The 19,500-nt window shown below is 42.6% G+C and overlaps 1 protein-coding gene and 1 pseudogene across 1 annotated transcript; both read right to left on the bottom strand.

The window, feature by feature from the left end:
- Positions 1-16,089: 16,089 nt before the first annotated feature.
- On the bottom strand, positions 16,090-19,491 carry LOC123071329 (uncharacterized; annotated as a pseudogene).
- On the bottom strand, positions 17,150-18,730 carry LOC123071327 (protein ALP1-like). Its single transcript, XM_044494870.1, has 3 exons — positions 18,201-18,730; positions 17,905-18,115; positions 17,150-17,827 (listed from the first exon to the last, which is right to left on the bottom strand). Exons 1-3 carry the CDS (start codon positions 18,705-18,707, stop codon positions 17,370-17,372), a joined length of 1,176 nt encoding a protein of 391 aa, XP_044350805.1. The 5' UTR covers positions 18,708-18,730; the 3' UTR covers positions 17,150-17,369.
- Positions 19,492-19,500: the final 9 nt, after the last annotated feature.

The following is a 19,500-nucleotide window of genomic DNA, read 5'->3' as shown; positions in this document are numbered from 1 at the left end:
AGTTTAATAATCGGTCAAACCGAGTTTGCCTGGCCAACTCTCTGGAAAGCTTATTACCAAAATCGGTCCCACCGAGTTTGTGTAATCGGTCTTACCAAGATTACGTTATGCCCTAACCCTAACTGAATCGGTCCCACCGAGTTGCATTCCGGTCCCACCGAAAACCCTAACGGTCACATTATTTGCTAAATCGGTCTGACCGAGTTTAACGATTCGGTCCCACCGAGTTTGGTAGATTGTGTGTAACGGTTAGATTTTGTGTGGAGGCTATATATACCCCTCCACCTCCTCTTCATTCGTGGAGAGAGCCATCAGACTGAACCTACACTTCCAGCATCCTATTTCTGAGAGAGAACTACCTACTCATGTGTTGAGGCCAAGATATTCCATTCCTACCATATGAATCTTGATCTCTAGCCTTTCCCAAGTTGCTTTCCACTCAAATCCTCTTTCCACCAGATCCAAATCCTATGAGAGAGAGTTGAGTGTTGGGGAGACTATCATTTGAAGCACAAGCAAGGAGTTCATCATCAACGCACCATTTGTTACTTCTTGGAGAGTGGTGTCTCCTAGATTGGCTAGGTGTCACTTGGGAGCCTCCGACCAAGATTGTGGAGTTGAACCAAGGAGTTTGTAAGGGCAAGGAGATCGCCTACTTCGTGAAGATCTACCGCTAGTGAGGCAAGTCCTTCGTGGGCGACGGCCATGGTGGGATAGACAAGGTTGCTGCTTCGTGGACCCTTCGTGGGTGGAGCCCTCCGTGGACTCGCGCAACCGTTACCCTTCGTGGGTTAAAGTTTCCATCAACGTGGATGTACGATAGCACCACCTATCGGAACCACGCCAAGAACATCCGTGTCTCAAATTGCGTTTGAATCCTCTAAACCCTTCCCTTTACATTCTTGCAAGTTGCATGCTTTACTTTCCGCTGCTCATATACTCTTTGCATGCTGCTTGCTATGTGTTGTGAATGTTAAACTTGTGCCTAAACTCCACTTAAACTTTAAAGAAAGCTAAAAACTGCAACTTTAGTACTTAGTGTCTAATCACCCCCCCCCCCCTATACACCTCTTCTCAAGGTCCTACAAGTGGTATCAGAGCATTGGTCTCCATTGCCTTGGTTTAATCACCATTGGAGGAAGATGGATGAGTCTACTTTGGGGAGTCTTAGACATAGAGTGCCTATTCTTGATGGAGAGTATTTTCGTGAGTGGAAAAATGAGATGCTTGTTATTTTCAATCAATATCATTTTAACAAGTACATTGCTAGCCCTTGTGCACCTTATGTTGATCCTATGCATCCAACCCATGATGAGTCAATTGACATGGTTAGGAATCTTAAAACTGCCGAACTTATCATTAGAGGATTGCCTAGAAACTTGATTGGATGTTTGCCTACTTTTAAGTGTGCCTACACCATATGGAAATTTCTTGAGGAACGATTTCCAGATTATTCCTTGAAAAATCTAGATGAAATTCTCCATAAGTCTATTGCTTTGAGTAAAATGAATACTAGTGATCCTATGTTTGGTGATCGTCTATTTGAGCTTACAAACCTTATGCGTGCCAAAGGAAATGTTGGTATTATTAGTGACATTATTTCCGAAGCTATAAGAATTCATAGACAAGATTATTGTCAAACTCATTCTAATGAATCACCCTCTCTAGGATTTGATCCACCACATGACGATGTTGAACATGGATACTATGATGAGGATGATGATAGTGACTTCGATCTTGATGATGCAATGAGACATTTTGGTCTTATGGCAAATCTTCGGGGATATATGTCAGGAGGAAAGGAATGGGTTCTTGATAGTGGATGTACCGATCACATGACCGGAGATAAAGACATGTTTCGTGAGCTTGCTGATAATGATAGTCCTCGAAAGTATGTCACTTTCGGTGACAACTCAAAGGGTAAGGTGGTTGGCCTCGGTAAGGTGGCCATATCACATGATAGCTCCATACAAAATGTTATGCTCGTTGAATCTCTTGGTTACAACTTACTTTCAGTATCTAGACTTGCTGATTTCGGTTTCAATGTTCTATTTACTGAAGTAGATTGCCAAGTGTTTCGTCGAGATAATCATAAAATGGTCTTTACTGGTGTGCGTAGAGGTGATCTATACATTGTTGATTTCACTAAAAAGGCTCAACCTAAAACTTGCTTCATTGCTAAATCCTCAAAAGGCTGGTTATGGCATAGACGATTAGGTCATGTTGGTATGCGAAACCTTGACAAGCTTATTAAGGGAATCATATCCTTGGAGTTAATGATGTCATATTTGATAAGGATAGACTTTGCAGTGCTTGTCAAGCAGGTAAACAGGTTGGAGGAAGGCATCCCGTGAAGAACATCATGACCACGAAGAGGCCACTCGAGCTACTTCACATGGATCTCTTTGGTCCCAACTCTTACAAGAGTCTCGGTGGAAATTCTTTTGGTCTAGTTATAGTTGATGATTTTTCCAGATTTACGTGGGTGTTCTTTCTCGATGATAAATCGCAGGTCCAAAAGATCTTCAAAAACTTCGCTAGGAAGGCCCAAAACCAATTTGAAGTGAAGATCAAGAAGGTTCGCAGCGACAACGGAACGGAGTTCAAGAACGCAAATGTGGACACCTTTCTTGACGAAGAAGGGATTTCACACGAGTTCTCGGCTACGTACACACCTCAACAAAATGGAGTTGTTGAGAGGAAGAACCGGACGCTCATCGAAATGGCGAGAACGATGCTTGATGAGTACAAGACGCCGAAGCACTTTTGGGCAGAAGCGGTTGAGACAGCTTGTCATGCAACAAATCGCTTGTATCTTCACAAGCTACTCGGCAAGACGGCATACGAGCTCCTCACCGGTAACAAACCCCAAGTTGGATACTTTCGAGTATTCGGCTCAAAGTGCTACATTCTTGATAAGCATCGTCGTTCTAAATTTGCTCCTAAGTCTCATGAAGGTTTCCTACTAGGTTATGGCTCAAACTCTCACACTTACCATGTCTACAACAATTTCACCCGAAAGGTTGAAGAGACGGTAGATGTGAAGTTTGATGAATCTAACGGCTCGCAAGTAGAGCAATTGCCAATTGATGTAGGAGACAAAGATCCTTCGGAAGCAATCCAAGACTTGTCTATTGGCAAGGTCCGTCCAACGGAGGTGAAGGAGAGTACCTCGTCCGTCCAAGTGGAAGCTTCTACTTCACGACAAGGTGAACCAAGAGTTGATACGGAAGCATCCACAAGTGGGACACACCAAGATGAAGGAAACGAGGAAGTGCATCAAGATGAACGTCAACAACCTCCTTCTCCACCACGACAAGAGAACGACAACGCCAACAATGAAGAAGGCCAAGAAGAAGAACAAGATGAAGAAGATGTTCAACGAAGACCCAAGCAAAAGCTTTCACGAGTTCGAGCAAGAATTGCTAAAGACCATCCCGTCGAGCAAATCTACAATGATATTCAAACCGGGAGAATCACTCGCTCTAAAACTCGTTTAGCTAACTTTTGTGAAAACTATTCTTTCATCTCTAGCATTGAACCTATGAAGGTCGAAGAAGCATTGGAAGATCCGGATTGGATAAATGCTATGCATGAAGAGCTACACAACTTTGAGAGGAACCAAGTTTGGACATTGGTTGAGAAGCCCGACAACAACCACAACATCATCGGTACCAAATGGGTGTTTCGCAACAAGCAAGATGAAGATGGACAAGTAGTTCGCAACAAAGCACGTCTCGTCGCCCAAGGCTACACACAAGTCGAAGGTATGGACTATGGTGAGACTTACGCCCCCGTTGCTAGACTTGAGTCCATTCGCATCTTACTTGCCTATGCTAATCACCATGATATCACCTTGTACCAAATGGACATTAAAAGTGCTTTTCTAAATGGTGAAATAGAGGAGGAAGTTTATGTTAAACAACCTCCCGGCTTTGTCAATCCTAAGAAACCCAATCATGTTTACAAACTTCACAAAGCTCTTCATGGTCTTAAACAAGCTCCTAGAGCATGGTATAAATGCTTGACCAAGTTCCTTATTGAAAAAGGCTTTGAAATTGGGAAAATTGATTCTACTCTTTTTACTAAATGGGTTAATGGTGAACTCTTTGTGTGCCAAATTTATGTTGATGATATTATATTTGGTTCAACTAACCCTCATTTTAGTGAAAAGTTTCGGAAGCTAATGTCGGAGAAGTTTGAGATGTCTATGATGAGTGAACTCAAATTCTTTCTTGGCCTGCAAATCAAGCAAACTAAGGAAGGTACTTTTGTCTCGCAAACAAAGTACACCAAGGACTTATTCAAGAAATTCAATATGCAAGAATGCAAAGGTATGATACACCCATGCCTACTAGTGGACATCTTGACTTAACCAAAGATGGTGAACCGGTTGATCAAAAGGTTTATCGCTCTATGATTGGTTCATTGTTATATCTATGTGCTTCATGTCCCGATATTATGCTAAGTGTGTGCATGTGTTCACGATATCAAGCTGCTCCTAAAGAATGTCATCTTAAGGTCGTGAAAAGGATAGTGAGATACTTAATCCATACACCAAAATTTTGGCATTTGGTATCCTAAGAGGGCCTCTTTCGATCTTGTTGGCTATTCCGACTCAGACTATGCTGGAGACAAGGTTGATAGAAAGTCCACTTCGGGTACTTGTCAATTTCTTGGTAGATCTCTTGTGTCTTGGTCCTCCAAGAAACAAAACTCGGTATCCTTATCCACCGCCGAAGCTGAATATATTGTCGCTAGTTCATGTTGTGCTCAATTACTTTGGATGACCCAAACTCTTAAAGATTATGGGATATATGTGAGACATGTTCCATTGCTTTGTGATAATGAAAGTGCTATCAAAATTGGTCATAATCCTGTGCAACATTCTCGAACTAAGCATATTGAAGTTCGTCATCATTTCATTCGAGATCATGTTGCTAAGGGTGACATTGATCTTAAGCATGTTCGCACCGAAAAGCAGTTAGCGGATATATTCACTAAACCTCTTGATGAGAAAGTGTTTTGCAGGTTAAGAGGAGAATTGAACATCATTGATGCTTCAAACTTGGAGTAGAAACTCCATTGGATACATGCAAGACATGAGCTTATGACTAATCCTTGATATTTCTCTTATGATGAAAATCTTATGTCTTGGATATATTTGTATCTTGCATGTTATCTAACCCTTGTAGGTACTTGGTTGAATCAAATTCCATGAGATTGTAATCTACTCACATCTTGAGCAATCTCTACATCACCAAGTCTCTACACAAGGTGGTTGAAGACAAGGAAGCACGAAACCATTCAAACATATCCTTTGACAAATTCTATGTTGAGCTTCATGATTGTCATTTTTGGATACACAAGTGCTCTTCCTTGCAAGAACTAACCCATGTAGGTAGATGGACTCAAATTCCAAGTGGTGCTCCAAATTCTTGATGAGCTACATCAACCTTGAGCAACCCACGCAAGTTCAACTACATGGACAACACCACCAACCAAGGTATGTTATTCCATCTTAGAGAAGCTTTACTCCGAGTCATGAGTTAAAGCAACTCGACAAGATGTGAATACATCAAGATGCTTAAACGAAAAATGGCAACCCCATTTTGAGCTTAAACGATGAGTATGGCCTATGATCAAGTGATCTCACTTCACTCCTAAGTCAATATACTCTAACATAGGTGACTTCGTCGCCGACCATCTCTAGATGAAGTTCTCCTGTGTTCTTTTCTGAGTTTTTGCATTTGTCTCATGCATATGTGTTTCCCCTTTCAAAAAAAACTTCATCTAGATTTCTTTCTGTTTTCTCTGTATTTTATGCATCAATTCATTGCATATCATTTAGTAAATTCTTTGCAAATCTTTGTGAGATCTTTCTAGTCTAGTGAGCTGAGGTGACAAGTGTTTTCCCTGCAATGAACTCGGTTACACTGATTTGTTATTTTTGGTCCAACCGAACACCTTTGGTACCACCGAAGCATACCACTCGGTGCCACCGATTTCACAACAAGAAAAAAAGTTTGCCACTTATTCTGTGTTTCTTCTGATCCAGCTCCACTCAATGAATCTTGTCCTCTACAAGCATCACATTTTTATCATTACTTTATGTTGTGACTCAAGGATCAAACCCATTCACGACAAATTCCAAAGGGAGAGAGAGAGATTACATCTTTATCAAGCCCTTCTTGGAAATTGATGTCAAAGGGGGAGAGAGAGATCACATCAAAGCTTATAATTTTAGAGAGAGTATCACCTTCTCAGGGGGAGAGAGATCCTTCAGGGAGAGAGAGAGATCTCCAGGGGGAGAGAATACTAGTAGAAAGTATTTCTCAAGGATCCCAGATGCTTGGTGTTCAAGAGGAGAGATGCCACATGTCTTCTTGAGGGGAAAGACATGTTCATATGTGCTTACTTGCATTAGTTTGCATTAGCTCTGTTCATTCATATCTTTCAGCTCTGTTTTCCTTCAGCTCTGTTTTCTGTTCCCTATCTTCTCCCAGTATCCCATGTTAGATTCAGGGGGAGCAAGACATCTAAGGGAAAGAGATCATTTAAATTCATTGCATATCTTTACTCTTGGGGACATGTCTAATCCAATGTGGTACTCAGTACTCACTCTCTACATGTCATCCCAGTCTTGGTATTCTTGTGGTTTCTTCTGTTTGCTCTGGCTAGTAGATGCATTTGTGTTATCTAACCTTGTTTTCACAGGTTCATTCCATCCTAAGCCAACTCAAGACCACAAGGTAAGTATATGCATCACAATCATGTGTATGAGGAATTCTTGCTGATGTACATACTGTTTGCAAGAAGGACTCATGGGCATGAAGGTATTCTCTTTAATACTTTTTGCTCTGATGCATATAGCCAAGATACATGTAACACATTGCCTGCTCTATCATGGTTATGCTATCACATGCTTCTATATTTCATATTCACATGATTGCATACATGTAGGGGGAGCCTATGCTTGTTACATGTCTTTCCAAAGCTTTACTTGCTATTCTTTATATCTTTATCTAAAGCTTTGATGTATGTTGTCATCAATTACCAAAAAGGTGGAGATTGAAAGCACAAGTGCTCCCTAGGTGGTTTTGGTAATTAATGACAACATATCTCTTGTTGGACTAACACTTTTATCTAGTATGTTTCAGATAAGTTCAACAATGGAGTGGCATGGACTAAATGATGTGGGAACTCCTTCAAGATGCTAAGGACAAAGGATTGGCTCAAGCTTCAAGCTCAAGACTCTTCATTTTACATTTTAGTGATCCAAGATCACATTGAGTCTATAGGAAAAGCCAATACTATCAAGGAGGAATGAGGTGTTGCTTAATGAGCCTCTTGCTTCAAAGTGCTTAGTGATATGCTCCAAATACCCTCAACTACTTTCTCACTTCCACACTTATGTCCTAAACCTAAAGTCAAACTCGGCCCCACTGATTCTTTCTATCCGGCGCCACCGAGTTTGGTTGTCTTAGCCACTGCCACAAACCCTAGGCAAATTGGTCTGACCGATAGGGATCTCGGTCTCACCGAGATGGGATTGTAATCTCTCTGTGTATGTCCATTATCAAAATCGGTCTCACCGAGTTTGAGCAATCGGTACTACCGAGATTACAATGCAAACTCTCTGGTTAACTTATTATCAAAATCGGTCCCACCGAGTTTGATAATCGGTCAAACCGAGTTTGCCTGACCAACTCTCTGGAAAGCTTATTACCAAAATCGGTCCCACTGAGTTTGTGTAATCGGTCTTACCAAGATTACGTTATGCCCTAACCCTAACCGAATCGGTCCCACCGAGTTGCATTCCGGTCCCACCGAAAACCCTAACGGTCACATTATTTGCTAAATCGGTCTGACCGAGTTTAACGATTCGGTCCCACCGAGTTTGGTAGATTGTGTGTAACGGTTAGATTTTGTGTGGAGGCTATATATACCCCTCCACCTCCTCTTCATTCGTGGAGAGAGCCATCAGACTGAACCTACACTTCCAGCATCCTATTTCTGAGAGAGAACTACCTACTCATGTGTTGAGGCCAAGATATTCCATTCCTACCATATGAATCTTGATCTCTAGCCTTTCCCAAGTTGCTTTCCACTCAAATCCTCTTTCCACCAGATCCAAATCCTATGAGAGAGAGTTGAGTGTTGGGGAGACTATCATTTGAAGCACAAGCAAGGAGTTCATCATCAACGCACCATTTGTTACTTCTTGGAGAGTGGTGTCTCCTAGATTGGCTAGGTGTCACTTGGGAGCCTCCGACCAAGATTGTGGAGTTGAACCAAGGAGTTTGTAAGGGCAAGGAGATCGCCTACTTCGTGAAGATCTACCGCTAGTGAGGCAAGTCCTTCGTGGGCGACGACCATGGTGGGATAGACAAGGTTGCTTCTTCGTGGACCCTTCGTGGGTGGAGCCCTCCATGGACTCGCGCAACCGTTACCCTTCATGGGTTGAAGTCTCCATCAACGTGGATGTACGATAGCACCACCTATCGGAACCACGCCAAAAACATCCGTGTCTCAAATTGCGTTTGAATCCTCCAAACCCTTCCCTTTACATTCTTGCAAGTTGCATGCTTTACTTTCCGCTGCTCATATACTCTTTGCATGCTTGCTTGCTATGTGTTGTGAATGTTAAACTTGTGCCTAAACTCCACTTAAACTTTAAAGAAAGCTAAAAACTGCAACTTTGGTACTTAGTGTCTAATCACCCCCCCCCTCTAGACACCTCTTCTCAAGGTCCTACACATACCCACCTAGGGTTTAGTTCATCCGATCTCGTGATAGATCAACTTTATAATTGTCATACACACACATCAATACAACCAAGCAGGACATATGGTTTTACCTCCTCGAGAGGGACCGAACCTGGGTAATCACTGTCTCTACGTTCCCTGTTACCCATCGATCCAAGATCCACAGCTTGGGACCCCCTACCCGAGATCTGCCGGTTTTGACACCGATAGTGGAGCCGTAGGAGGTTGCTGCTACACAATATGCAGTCACCCCACTCGACTGACCGAATCTGGATCACCACCACCATGTCGTCCAGATCTGAATCAGACAACCACGTCGGGTCGGTCATGGACGACATCGAAATTGTGGTCACTTGACAAAGAATTGAACCGTCGCGCCATCCATATGGCCGCAGTTAGTCGATGCCACCTAGAATCTCATGGGCTGCCACCCAGGCTCCTAAACTCTGTTGCCTGTGCAGGAGACGGCGGGAGGACCTCGTCACCACAGCAATGACCAGAGGCAACAAGGTCACGAGAGCCGGCTCTTAATGTACCAGCGCCGCCAGACCCCCAAACCCCGCACGACCGGCGATGATTAGCATTTGCGAGATCCCGGCCATGCCGCGGCGTCCCAAAGAACCGCTTGGCAAGGCTGCCACGTGTAGCACACCATCATAACGGGCAGAGGAGAGCTTGCCGCTGCTGACGCCCTGCGAGCTTTTCTAGGCGGCGCCGAGGGAGGAGTGGCGCAGGTCGGTCTCCGGCGCCGGTGGTTATGGCGTGCGCCCGTGTCACCCACGGGGGAGACGCGGGGGCCTTTTCATGTCCTAGTATATACTCGCTTCGTTCCTTAATGCAAGGTGTATAATATTCGGCACGGTGACAAAGGCACATAATTATAGACAAGGTAAGACGAAATTACCCTTAACAAATTTGTTGGTTAATGGCAAGTAAATTAGTTAGTCTAGAAAAGTAAGAGATACATGTAATCGATAGAGAGATACTTTCCTTCTTTTGCTACAAGGAGAGATACAGACAATAGGGAGAGAGTTACTTCCCTTTTTTACGAAGGGCTAACAAGGAAATTGTGATGAATTAGAAGAAATGCAATTCTGGAAGAAAGAAGAAAATAAACAACAACGAGGGAAAAACTGGATTTTCTATTTGACGCACTATGCGTCAAAATGCCGGTGTGCCGCACAAGCATCGACTGATACGGGCCGGCCCATTCAGAAGCGAGAGGTGCGTTCCACTCATCCCCATTTTGCAAACGTTCTGGAAGGTTTAGCTTGTATTTCCTTGTTTTGGCAACCATTAGAAGGTTCCTGAACCGGGCTTTTTTCTTAGTTTTTTTCTTTTTGTTTCTTCTTTTTTCTGTTTCTGTTTTAACTTTTATCTCCTTTTTTTTCCTTCCCTTTCCTTGTTCGTATTTTTCTTTTTCTTTTCTGTTGCTCCTTTTATTTTTTTATTTTAATTTTATTTTCTCTATTTCTCTTTTTCAATAAATGGTTCAGAAAATTAAATTTTCATAATTTTAGATTTTGTTCATCTTTTATTAAATGTTCCTATTTTGAAATGTTGCTCAGAATATACATAAAAAATTTAAATTTCGAATATTTGTTCACTTCTTTTAAATTTTTTTATAATTCCAAAAGTTGAAAAAGGTTCACATTTAAAATAATTAAATAAGAAAACGATCTCTCTTTCAAAATTTGTTCAAATTTTTTAAAAAGTGTTTGTGGTTTGAATTATTTTTTCCACTCATTTTTTTATGTTCACAAATTCAAAAAATATTCCAGAATTTAAAATATGTTCCTGTTTTCCAAAGTTGTTCGCAAACTTAGAAAATGTTCAGGGAATATTGACAAATGTTCTTGTTTTTGAAAAAAATGTTCGTAATTTTGCAAAATGTTCTCAATTTCAATTAATGTTCCTGTTTTTAAGAAAAATGTTTTGCATCTTTTTAAAAATTGTTTCAAATGTCAAAAAAAAGTTCACCTTTACTATTTTGTTACTTTTTTTTCCAAAAATGTTTATTAAACCCAAAAAATGTTCATTTTTCAGGAAATGTTTGAGATTTTCAAAATTTTGTCACACATATTTTGAAAATGTTTTGCGAAAAATTTACTTTTTGCAAAAGTAAAAAAATCATGTTTTTGCGAATGTTCGATCACCAAAAAAGAAAAGCACTAGCAGGAGGTCTTCGGTTCGATCCCTCACTGGGACTTTAGGTTTTGCAAATCTTTTAATTTTTTGTCGTTGTCGATTATTTCTTTAACTATTGTGCTTCTAATCTACACAACAACTGGTCTAGCGCATCTCTTTTTTAGGGTTTTTTGACCTCGCGGTCGCCAAATGGGCCGGCCCAGGTAAGTCGCCCCTGTGCAAAACCTGGACTCTTTGACGCAAAGAGCGTCGCATAGGAGCTACCGGAAATAACACATGAATCGAATCGAACGATCGAGAGGGGAAAACATGCTAAGGGCCTGTTCGGACTATAGGTAAAGAAAACAAAGGAATTAAAAAAGTACATTTTTTTAGACAACCTCGCGAAATTTTTATTAATTCGTCACAATGTTTATAGGGACGGATGGAAGGTCTTCCGGGTGTCCCAACCACAGATGGCGACCCACCCCGAGAGATAAAGCAAACTTCGCTACGTTGTGAGCTTCGACATTCGAGCTCCTAAACTCATGACTAAACTTACAGAAAACAAAATCTAAAGAATGGTTGTTATCTCATGTATAATAGCACCATAAGATGATGAATTCTTCGTCTTCAGGGCCTCTACCACCACTTTGCAGTCAGATGCCACATGTACCCTTCTCTGGTAAAGATCACCTGCTAGAGCTAAGGCTTCCCTGATTGCCATTGCTTCGAGTGTCGTTGGATCTGTAATATGTTTAATTACCATCACTGAAGCTCCCAAAAAGGCCCCGTTCGCGCTTCTGCAGATTGCCCCTACTGCCCCATGTCTGGCATGGTTCGAGACTGCCGCGTCAACATTTATCTTAACGCTTCCTTCCTCCGGACCCTGCCATCTAGTCGGTCTTGGAATTGATGGAACTGTCGGCTGTCGACTAGTGGATTTGATAGCCCGAAGTCCTGAGAGGTAGCTCGTGATGAACCCATCAATATTATGAGGAGATTGATAAATATCCTCGTATATCGCTTTTCTCCTCGCTCCCCATATGGCCCACAGTGTGACAGTCAGCCGCACAAATGCGTCACTGTCCAAAGTATCATGAAGTGCAAATAGCCATTCCTTGGATCCATCCTCGTGCCTATCAACCAAATGCATTACAAGGGCCTCCGGTGCTAGCGCCCAGACCCCAGGAGCCATCGGGCATGATAAAAGGGCATGCTTCCAGGTATCTGTCGCTTCACAAAGATGACAGTTATCTTCGGTACTCATATTTCTATGTTTCAACAGCTGCCCAGTTGGCAAGGATCGTCTCGCAAAATGCCACAAAAAGGTTTTCAACTTCGATGGGACCTCGATGTGCCAGAGTTTACTCCAGTGATCGCCCTCATTCTGATGTATGGAAACTCCACCTTGTTCATTCAACCACGACTCCCGGCTGTGTTTTATACGCAATACCATGCAATAGGCCGACCGAATTGAGAACAAACCCCGACTCTCCTCATGCCATGCCCAAAAATCATGTACTCTGCGCACGCAAATTGGAATCTTCAGGATATCTGTAGCATCAAAATGTGTGAATGTAGCCCGCACCAGCTCCTCGTTCCATGATGAACTAGTTGCATCAATCAGCTGGGAGACCGTCTGAGGCGGGTTTTCAACAAGCGAAGTAATGGGTCTCTTGAAGTTGTCTTGGGGAATCCAGTTTTGCTGCCATATATTCGTGGTTTCACCATTCCCGATTCTCCTGATAACACCCTGCATTAAAATGTCACGCCCATCAAGGATGGCTCCCCAAATCTGAGACGGATGCGTCCCCAACTCCGCATCTAGCAATGTGCTGCTCGGATAATACACCGCTTTCAAAATTTTGCCGCTCAAAGACCTTTCCTCTGTCAACAGCCTCCATGCCTGACGGGCAAGTAGGGCTAAGTTGAATATTTCCAAGTCCCGAAATCCCAAGCCTCCAAGGTGTTTTGGCTGGGTCATGATGTCCCATGCTACCCAGCTCGGTTTTCTCCTTCCCTGCTTACTACCCCACCAGAACTGCCGAATTATGGAAGTGATGCTCTCACAAAGTCCCCTTGACAATCTGAAACATGACATAAAGAAAACCGGGATTGCTTGGGTAATTGATTTAATCAAGACCTCTTTACCTGCTGCAATAGAAGCTTTTCCATCCATCCCTTTATTTTCTCCCAGACACGGTCTCTCAAATATTTAAACATGCCATTCTTCGAGTGACCCACATCCGTAGGCATGCCCAGATACCTTTCACTCAAAGATTCATTGTGGACATGCAATGTATTCTTGACCGCCTCCCTCAGCATCTCGGGGCAGCCCTTGCTGAAAAAAGTACATGACTTGATGAGTTGGCTTGTGCAGTGCAAACCTACAGGGGTCTTAAAACGAGGAATAAAAAAAGTGGGGTGTTCGGCCCATAGCGAGATAACTGAACGAGTCGGCTTTTCACATGTTGTTCCTTTGCTTAGAGTGGATGTTTTGTTTCCCGTAAAAAGTTTAGGATAGGTAAGCGCTAGCGCATCACTTTTTTAGGGTTTTTTTACCTCGCGGTCGCCAAATGGGCCGGCCCAGGTAAGCCGTTCCTGTGCGAAACGTGGACTCTTTGACGCAAAGAGGGTCGCATAGGAGCTACCGAAAAGAACACATGAATCGAATCGAACGATCAAGAGGGGAAAACATGCTAAGGGCCTGTTTGGACTATAGGTAAAGAAAACAAAGAAATTAAAAAAAGTACATGAATTGATGAGTTGGCTTGTGCAGTGCAAACCTATAGGGATCGTAAAACGAGGAATAAAAAAAGTGGGGTGTTCGGCCCATAGCGAGATAACTGAACGAGTCGGCTTTTCCCATGTTGTTCCTTTGCTTCGAGTGGATGTTTTGTTTCCCGTAAAAAGTTCAGGATAGTTAACCTTTCCTACGGAATAAGCGCTCTGATTCCTTTGAAAATAATGGCGTTGAAGGAAATAAAACCAGAGGGATCAAAACCGAGAGCAACTAATTAACGAGCGCTCATTCGAGAGCCTCGCAACGATCAACGCCGCTTGACGCGCTCCCAGCCATTCACCACGTGTCGCGTTTTGGGCGCTCCCTCCGGATTTTATTTTTTTATTTTTCCGCACGTGTCTTCGGCTTTTTAAACGGTTTTTTCCCGGGTTTTTTCGATGTTTCGGTTTTCTACCGGCTATCCTTAGCTTTTGGGTAAAAAAATTTATGGAAAACAAATTTTCTGCGCGAAAAAATGTTTTTTTTTCTTTCACGAGAGTCACGGTTTTGCTTCCGTGAAAGGCACAGTTGTGCTTTCGCGAGAGTCACAGTCGTGCCTTCTGAAAAAAAACACGTTTTCTAAATTTTTTTGCTTCCGCGAGAGGCACGGTTGTGCTTTCGCGAGAGTCACGGCCATGCCTTTCCGAAACGGAAAAAAACGCGTTTTCTGTTTTTTTTCTTCTACCAGAGGCACGATTTTGCTTTCGCGAGAGGCACGTTGTCCTTTAGTGAGAGTCACGGTCGTGCCTTTTGGAAAAAGGAAAAAACGTGTTTTCAGTTTTATTTTCTTCCGCGAGAGGCACGGTTGTGCTTTCGCGAGAGTCACGGCCATGCCTCTCGGAAACAAAAAAAACATGTTTTTTATTTTTTTTCTTCCGCGAGAGGCACGGTTTTGCTTCCGCGAGAGGTCCAGTTGTGCTTTCGCGAGAGTCACGGCCGTGCCTCTCCGAAATGGAAAAAAAATGTGTTTTCTGTTTTTTTTTCTTTCGTGAGAGGCACGATTGTACTTTCGCGAAAGGCACGGGCGTGTCTCTTTCGAAAAGGAAAAAAAACCCATACTCCCGGGTCGGTTTTTTCGTCCGATTTTTTGTGATTTTTTTTTGTCAAAACCTATCAATAAGGGATCTAATTTTGAATATCTCGATGCAAAAAATCCAATGGTGAAAACGGTTCATGATTTGGACGCACGATTTAAAAGATAAAACATTTTGAATAAACGGATATACCAAAAAAGAAAAAACTCTCAGATTGCAACAAGTGACGCACATATAAGGAGTACTCGTTATCAAGATCATTCCCATCTTTTCAGGTTGTGACAAGTGGCACGCTGACCTGAGAAGATGGGAATGATCTTTATAACGAATACTCTTTAACTTTTGATTTCGATCAAAACCTGCAAAATTCCTGCAGTTCACGAATGAACCGAACGGGACCTAATGGGCCACCCTATTGTGCGGGCGCCAGAGAGGCAGGCGAGAGATACATTTCGCATTTGAGGCCTGGGTGCCATAACGGATGAAAAGTATTTTGTTTTTGTTTTCGAGCCTGAGCGGAGGAAGAGGTTGAAATCGCTGATTCGGCCCATCAGGCCCGGTGACCCGGCGGCGGGGGTATTATTAGGGTAACCCCTCGCGCCGCCACTATATATTATGTGGCCGCCTTGTTGCTTCAAGCTCGCGCACCCTTTGGGGTTGTTTGGTTGGAGACTCAAATTGCCACGCCTAAGGTGAGGTACTAGCCACACCTGTGGCTTGCCATAATGTGTGGCAAAATCAAACTGTTTGGTTGGTAGCCATGCCTTAGGTTAGGTGTGGCAGATTTTGTGTGGCGTGTGTTTGGATGGCTTCCACAAATGTTTGGCAAAAAGTTATGGTTTGCGTTTGGTTTTCTGCCACGGTTTCCTGCCACAGGTGGTTAGAATCACCTTACTGCTAGACTCCACGGTGATGAGATTACTTGCCATTTGTCTCGCAAAGCAATCATACTACAACATGCTCCAGTAAATGTAAGAAGATTTTGTCGCAATAATAATAACCATAAAAAGTAACATGGAGCATTTTCTATTAATCCCATCTGTACAAAATAATTCAAAATGCAAACTCATAATCAAGATAGAAAATAAGATAGATACGTGCAAGTTTCGTCCATCATTATAAAGTCAAGTGATAGTCATTCATAGCAATAACACAAGTTCTGGCCAAGTTACATTAAAGTGTTTCGCCACACATCAAAAGATCTACTTCCCAAAAGCAGTAGCCGTAGCACAAGTTCATCTCCTAAATACCAAAAATTGCCATCTTCTAAACTTCACAGGTTGCCAACTTCTAGACATGACAAGTTAGCAACTAGATAACTTCACATGTTGCTATAAACATGATCTTTGTCAGCAAAGAACTTGCAAACCCAAGTTTCAAAAGTTTTTTCACTTGCACTGCATAACCAACCACGCAAACCTTCATTGTCCTTGCAAGATAAGTGCACACCAACAGTATTTCTTTGATCTGTGGTAATTGGGAGTTCCTCCAACCTCTTCCATAAACTAGCATAAGGATCAACAACTTGGGGCATTGGAGGAGGAGCGGCAGCAAGGGATTGCTGGAGTGACCTCAATGTAGAGTTGATTTCTTCAGCGGACTCCACGAAATGACTCTTGGTTCTTGGTGGCTTCTTAGTAGGTGACTTGCTACCTCTTGGGCGCTTCTTACCAACTCGGCTAGTGCTAGATGTTGAATTATCACCACCTACAGGTACTGGAGGTCTTTTAGGACAATGTGTTGTTGGCAAAGTGTCAGAATCCTCCTCAAGAGGGCCCTCATACTGTGGATAGCAGTTGAGATCATACAACCCTTCATCATTGTCCGAGTCATCGGAATCAATTGTGCATGTATGCTGGTCCATGGCCAAAGAACCATCAGCACTAGTGCCTATGAATAGCTCCTGCATCTCATAGTAGAACTTGATGGGCTTAGAAAGCAAGCGCCTTGCTCTATCCTGCATTACAAGCACACACACATTAAGATCCTAATTAAATTAGCCATATTAAGTTTTAAAAAGAAACTAAATTATACGTACATTGAGGCAAGACTTTTCAGACTCGGAGATAGTTACCACACATCTAATATCATCGAAAACATTGCCACTCTTGCTAATTGCGGCGGCAATGTACTTCCAATTTTCTTTGTAGTGCCTGAAGTGACGATCAACTTGAGCAAGTGTCACCCCCATAGCAAATTTTCTATTTAAAGCATCAGCACACTTCAAAAGATGATGCTTCCTGAACCTAAATCCCGCATATTGTTCCTTCATGTATTCAATGCACCAATCCAACATAAACTTGGTCTGATCATCAGCCCAGGAAATAGTCCTCTCACGAGAGCACCCATCACCATCAGACTTCCCCTTTCCCTTGGCCATCGCTGTTTCTCATACAGTGAGCCATTTTAATTAAAAGATAATAGGTGAGGCAAATAAGCATGAAACAACCAACAATTTACTAAAGATAAAATAAGTGATATAAGTTTACAGAGGTACAACCAACATAGTTTCACATGAATCACATACATAATGACCAAATGTAACAAAATAGCACTCATGTTTGATACATAGAAATAAGGCAGAACTCTAGTTTCAAACAGACTGAATGGAACCTAAAATAAAACCCATCAACATCAGCCTTACATACTAACTTCTTAATCATCTTGATCTTGAGCTGCTAAATTATCCTCCCACATTTTTTGAGCTAGTACATCCCTTTTGTGTGCCCATGCCTGGCTCTCCTGGTAAACGTCACGACGGTGTCGTCTACTCCGTGGAAGGGCCGAGTACCAAGTAGCATCATCATAGACATACTCATCAGGACCATCATCTAGGATCCAGTTATGGAGCGCACAACAAGCAAACACAATTTTTACTTGTGTTTTTAGAGGGAAGAATGGCTGACTTGCAAATATTTTAAATCGATTCTTCAAGGTACCAAATGCTCTTTCTACGGTTGTTCTAAGTGAGGAATGGCGATGGTTGAATAACTCCCTTGGGTTCTCAGGCTCTCTACTTCCCCTATATTCCTTTAGGTGATATCGGACACCACGATATGGGGGTAGTATACCGGGTCTTGCAGCATATCCCGCATCCGCTAGGAAATATTTACCTACATCATGATGATGCTAACACATTTGCTAAGAACTAAAGAAAGTTTCTGTTTGAAGCCATGGGTTAGAATCCCACCTTCTGGTATTTTAAGGCCATTGGGACGTGATAGGGCATCTTGGAGCACATAAGAATCATGAGCCGATCCCTCCCATCCAGCAAGAACATATGTAAATCTTAGGTCAAAATCAACGGCTGCTAGCACATTTTGTGTACCCCTAAACCTATCTTGCATGTGGATTGGCACACATGCCGGTATATGCGTACCATCCAGAGCTCCTATGCATCCCTACGAAAAGAGAGAACCAGTTTCAAACAGACTGAATGGAACCTATAAATACATTGCAGATACTTGTGAATAATTTTGGATGTACCTCAAAGTAAGGGTGAAATCTGGAGCTACTTGTTATCTTCGAATGTGTTTCGATGGTTCTGATGCATATGACATCACGAGCAAGGAGACACAGGGCATCTAAAACAGCATTGAAGTACCTACTAACAGTCTCGCCCGATCGATAAAACTCGAAACCAATCGATCTATTTTTCCAGTTATGACCCACAACATGGATGAACATGGCAACTTGCTCCTCCACAGTTACATGGAATGTGTCTACCAGTAGACCACGACGTCTCAGGTTGGCACACAATTTGTGAAAAACAAATTTCCGCATGCGCAGCTCACTTATGCAAATAGCCTCGGTTCCATAATACATACGGTTCAGGCGTGACATCCTTTCAACATCTCGTTCGAACATGGGAGCATAAGTTATAGATTTTCTCTTCCTTTTTCGGACATTAATCTTGTACCAATACATCCCTAAACACACAATAATGGCAGCAAGCAATCTTCTCCTCCACATGTAGTAGTGATAATAATGCATGTAATACTGTAAGCATAATGTTCTTTGGTCCATCTATGAAACAATAATAGCATTAAAAAATCAGATGACATCAGTGAGTGAAACTATATATAAATTTTTTATCCAACGCAAATTATACAGAGGGCAGTATATTACTCAGACAATAAATTGTACAATACATATCTAAGAAAAGAACACAGAGAGATGTTAAATCTTACATCAACACCACATACTTACAAGAAATTACTAACTTATAATCTCACTGGTACAAGCATGCAACAATTGCAAAGGGGGATTACGGTGTTACCTTTCCTCTTAACAAATAGTTGACCTTTCACTATGAGATGGAAGTTCCTAGTCTGGATGCAACAAGGGCAGGAACAAGCAACGGAAAATCCCACAAATCACGGAAGAAAGCTGGTATTCTTCTCTTGAGAAAATCAAGGACGCCCAGATCTGCATGTATGAGATGAATCTGACGTGATGAGATGGAGGAGATGGAGGAGGTGGAGGAGATAGATGCTGTGGTGATGAGGATTCGTACCAGGGAGGAGCAGATCGAGTGCGGCGGCAAGGTCGTCCTCAGCTGGATCTGGAAGGGGAGAGAGAAGGGCTCTCAGCCATGGGGTCAAGACTGAAGGGGTGGGGGATTTTTGGACTGAGGACGAACAGGAAAGCGGTGACTTTTATCAGTTCGCGGGGATTTTTGTGGCTCAGTTGGCGCGCCGCGGCGAGTGTGGCGGGCGAAACGAGCGCCACACTTTTTGGCGAAATTTCAGCGGCGGATGACCCTTAACATTGTGGCGAGCCTAAC

The sequence above is a fragment of the Triticum aestivum genome, chromosome 3B, assembly GCF_018294505.1.
Source record: "Triticum aestivum cultivar Chinese Spring chromosome 3B, IWGSC CS RefSeq v2.1, whole genome shotgun sequence".
Classification (NCBI taxonomy): Eukaryota; Viridiplantae; Streptophyta; class Magnoliopsida; order Poales; family Poaceae; genus Triticum; species Triticum aestivum.
Note: the sequence above shows the minus strand (reverse complement) of the source record. Positions and strands in the feature narration are given on the sequence as shown.

Coding starts and splice junctions, on each gene's coding strand:
- LOC123071327 (XM_044494870.1), bottom strand. CDS start 18,707: ATGCATTATTATCACTACTACATGTGGAGGAGAAGATTGCTTGCTGCC. Junction 18,116..18,200: donor GATTTCACCCTTACTTTGAG/GTACATCCAAAA, acceptor CTCTTTTCGTAG/GGATGCATAGGAGCTCTGGA. Junction 17,828..17,904: donor TGGCCTTAAAATACCAGAAG/GTGGGATTCTAA, acceptor ATCATGATGTAG/GTAAATATTTCCTAGCGGAT.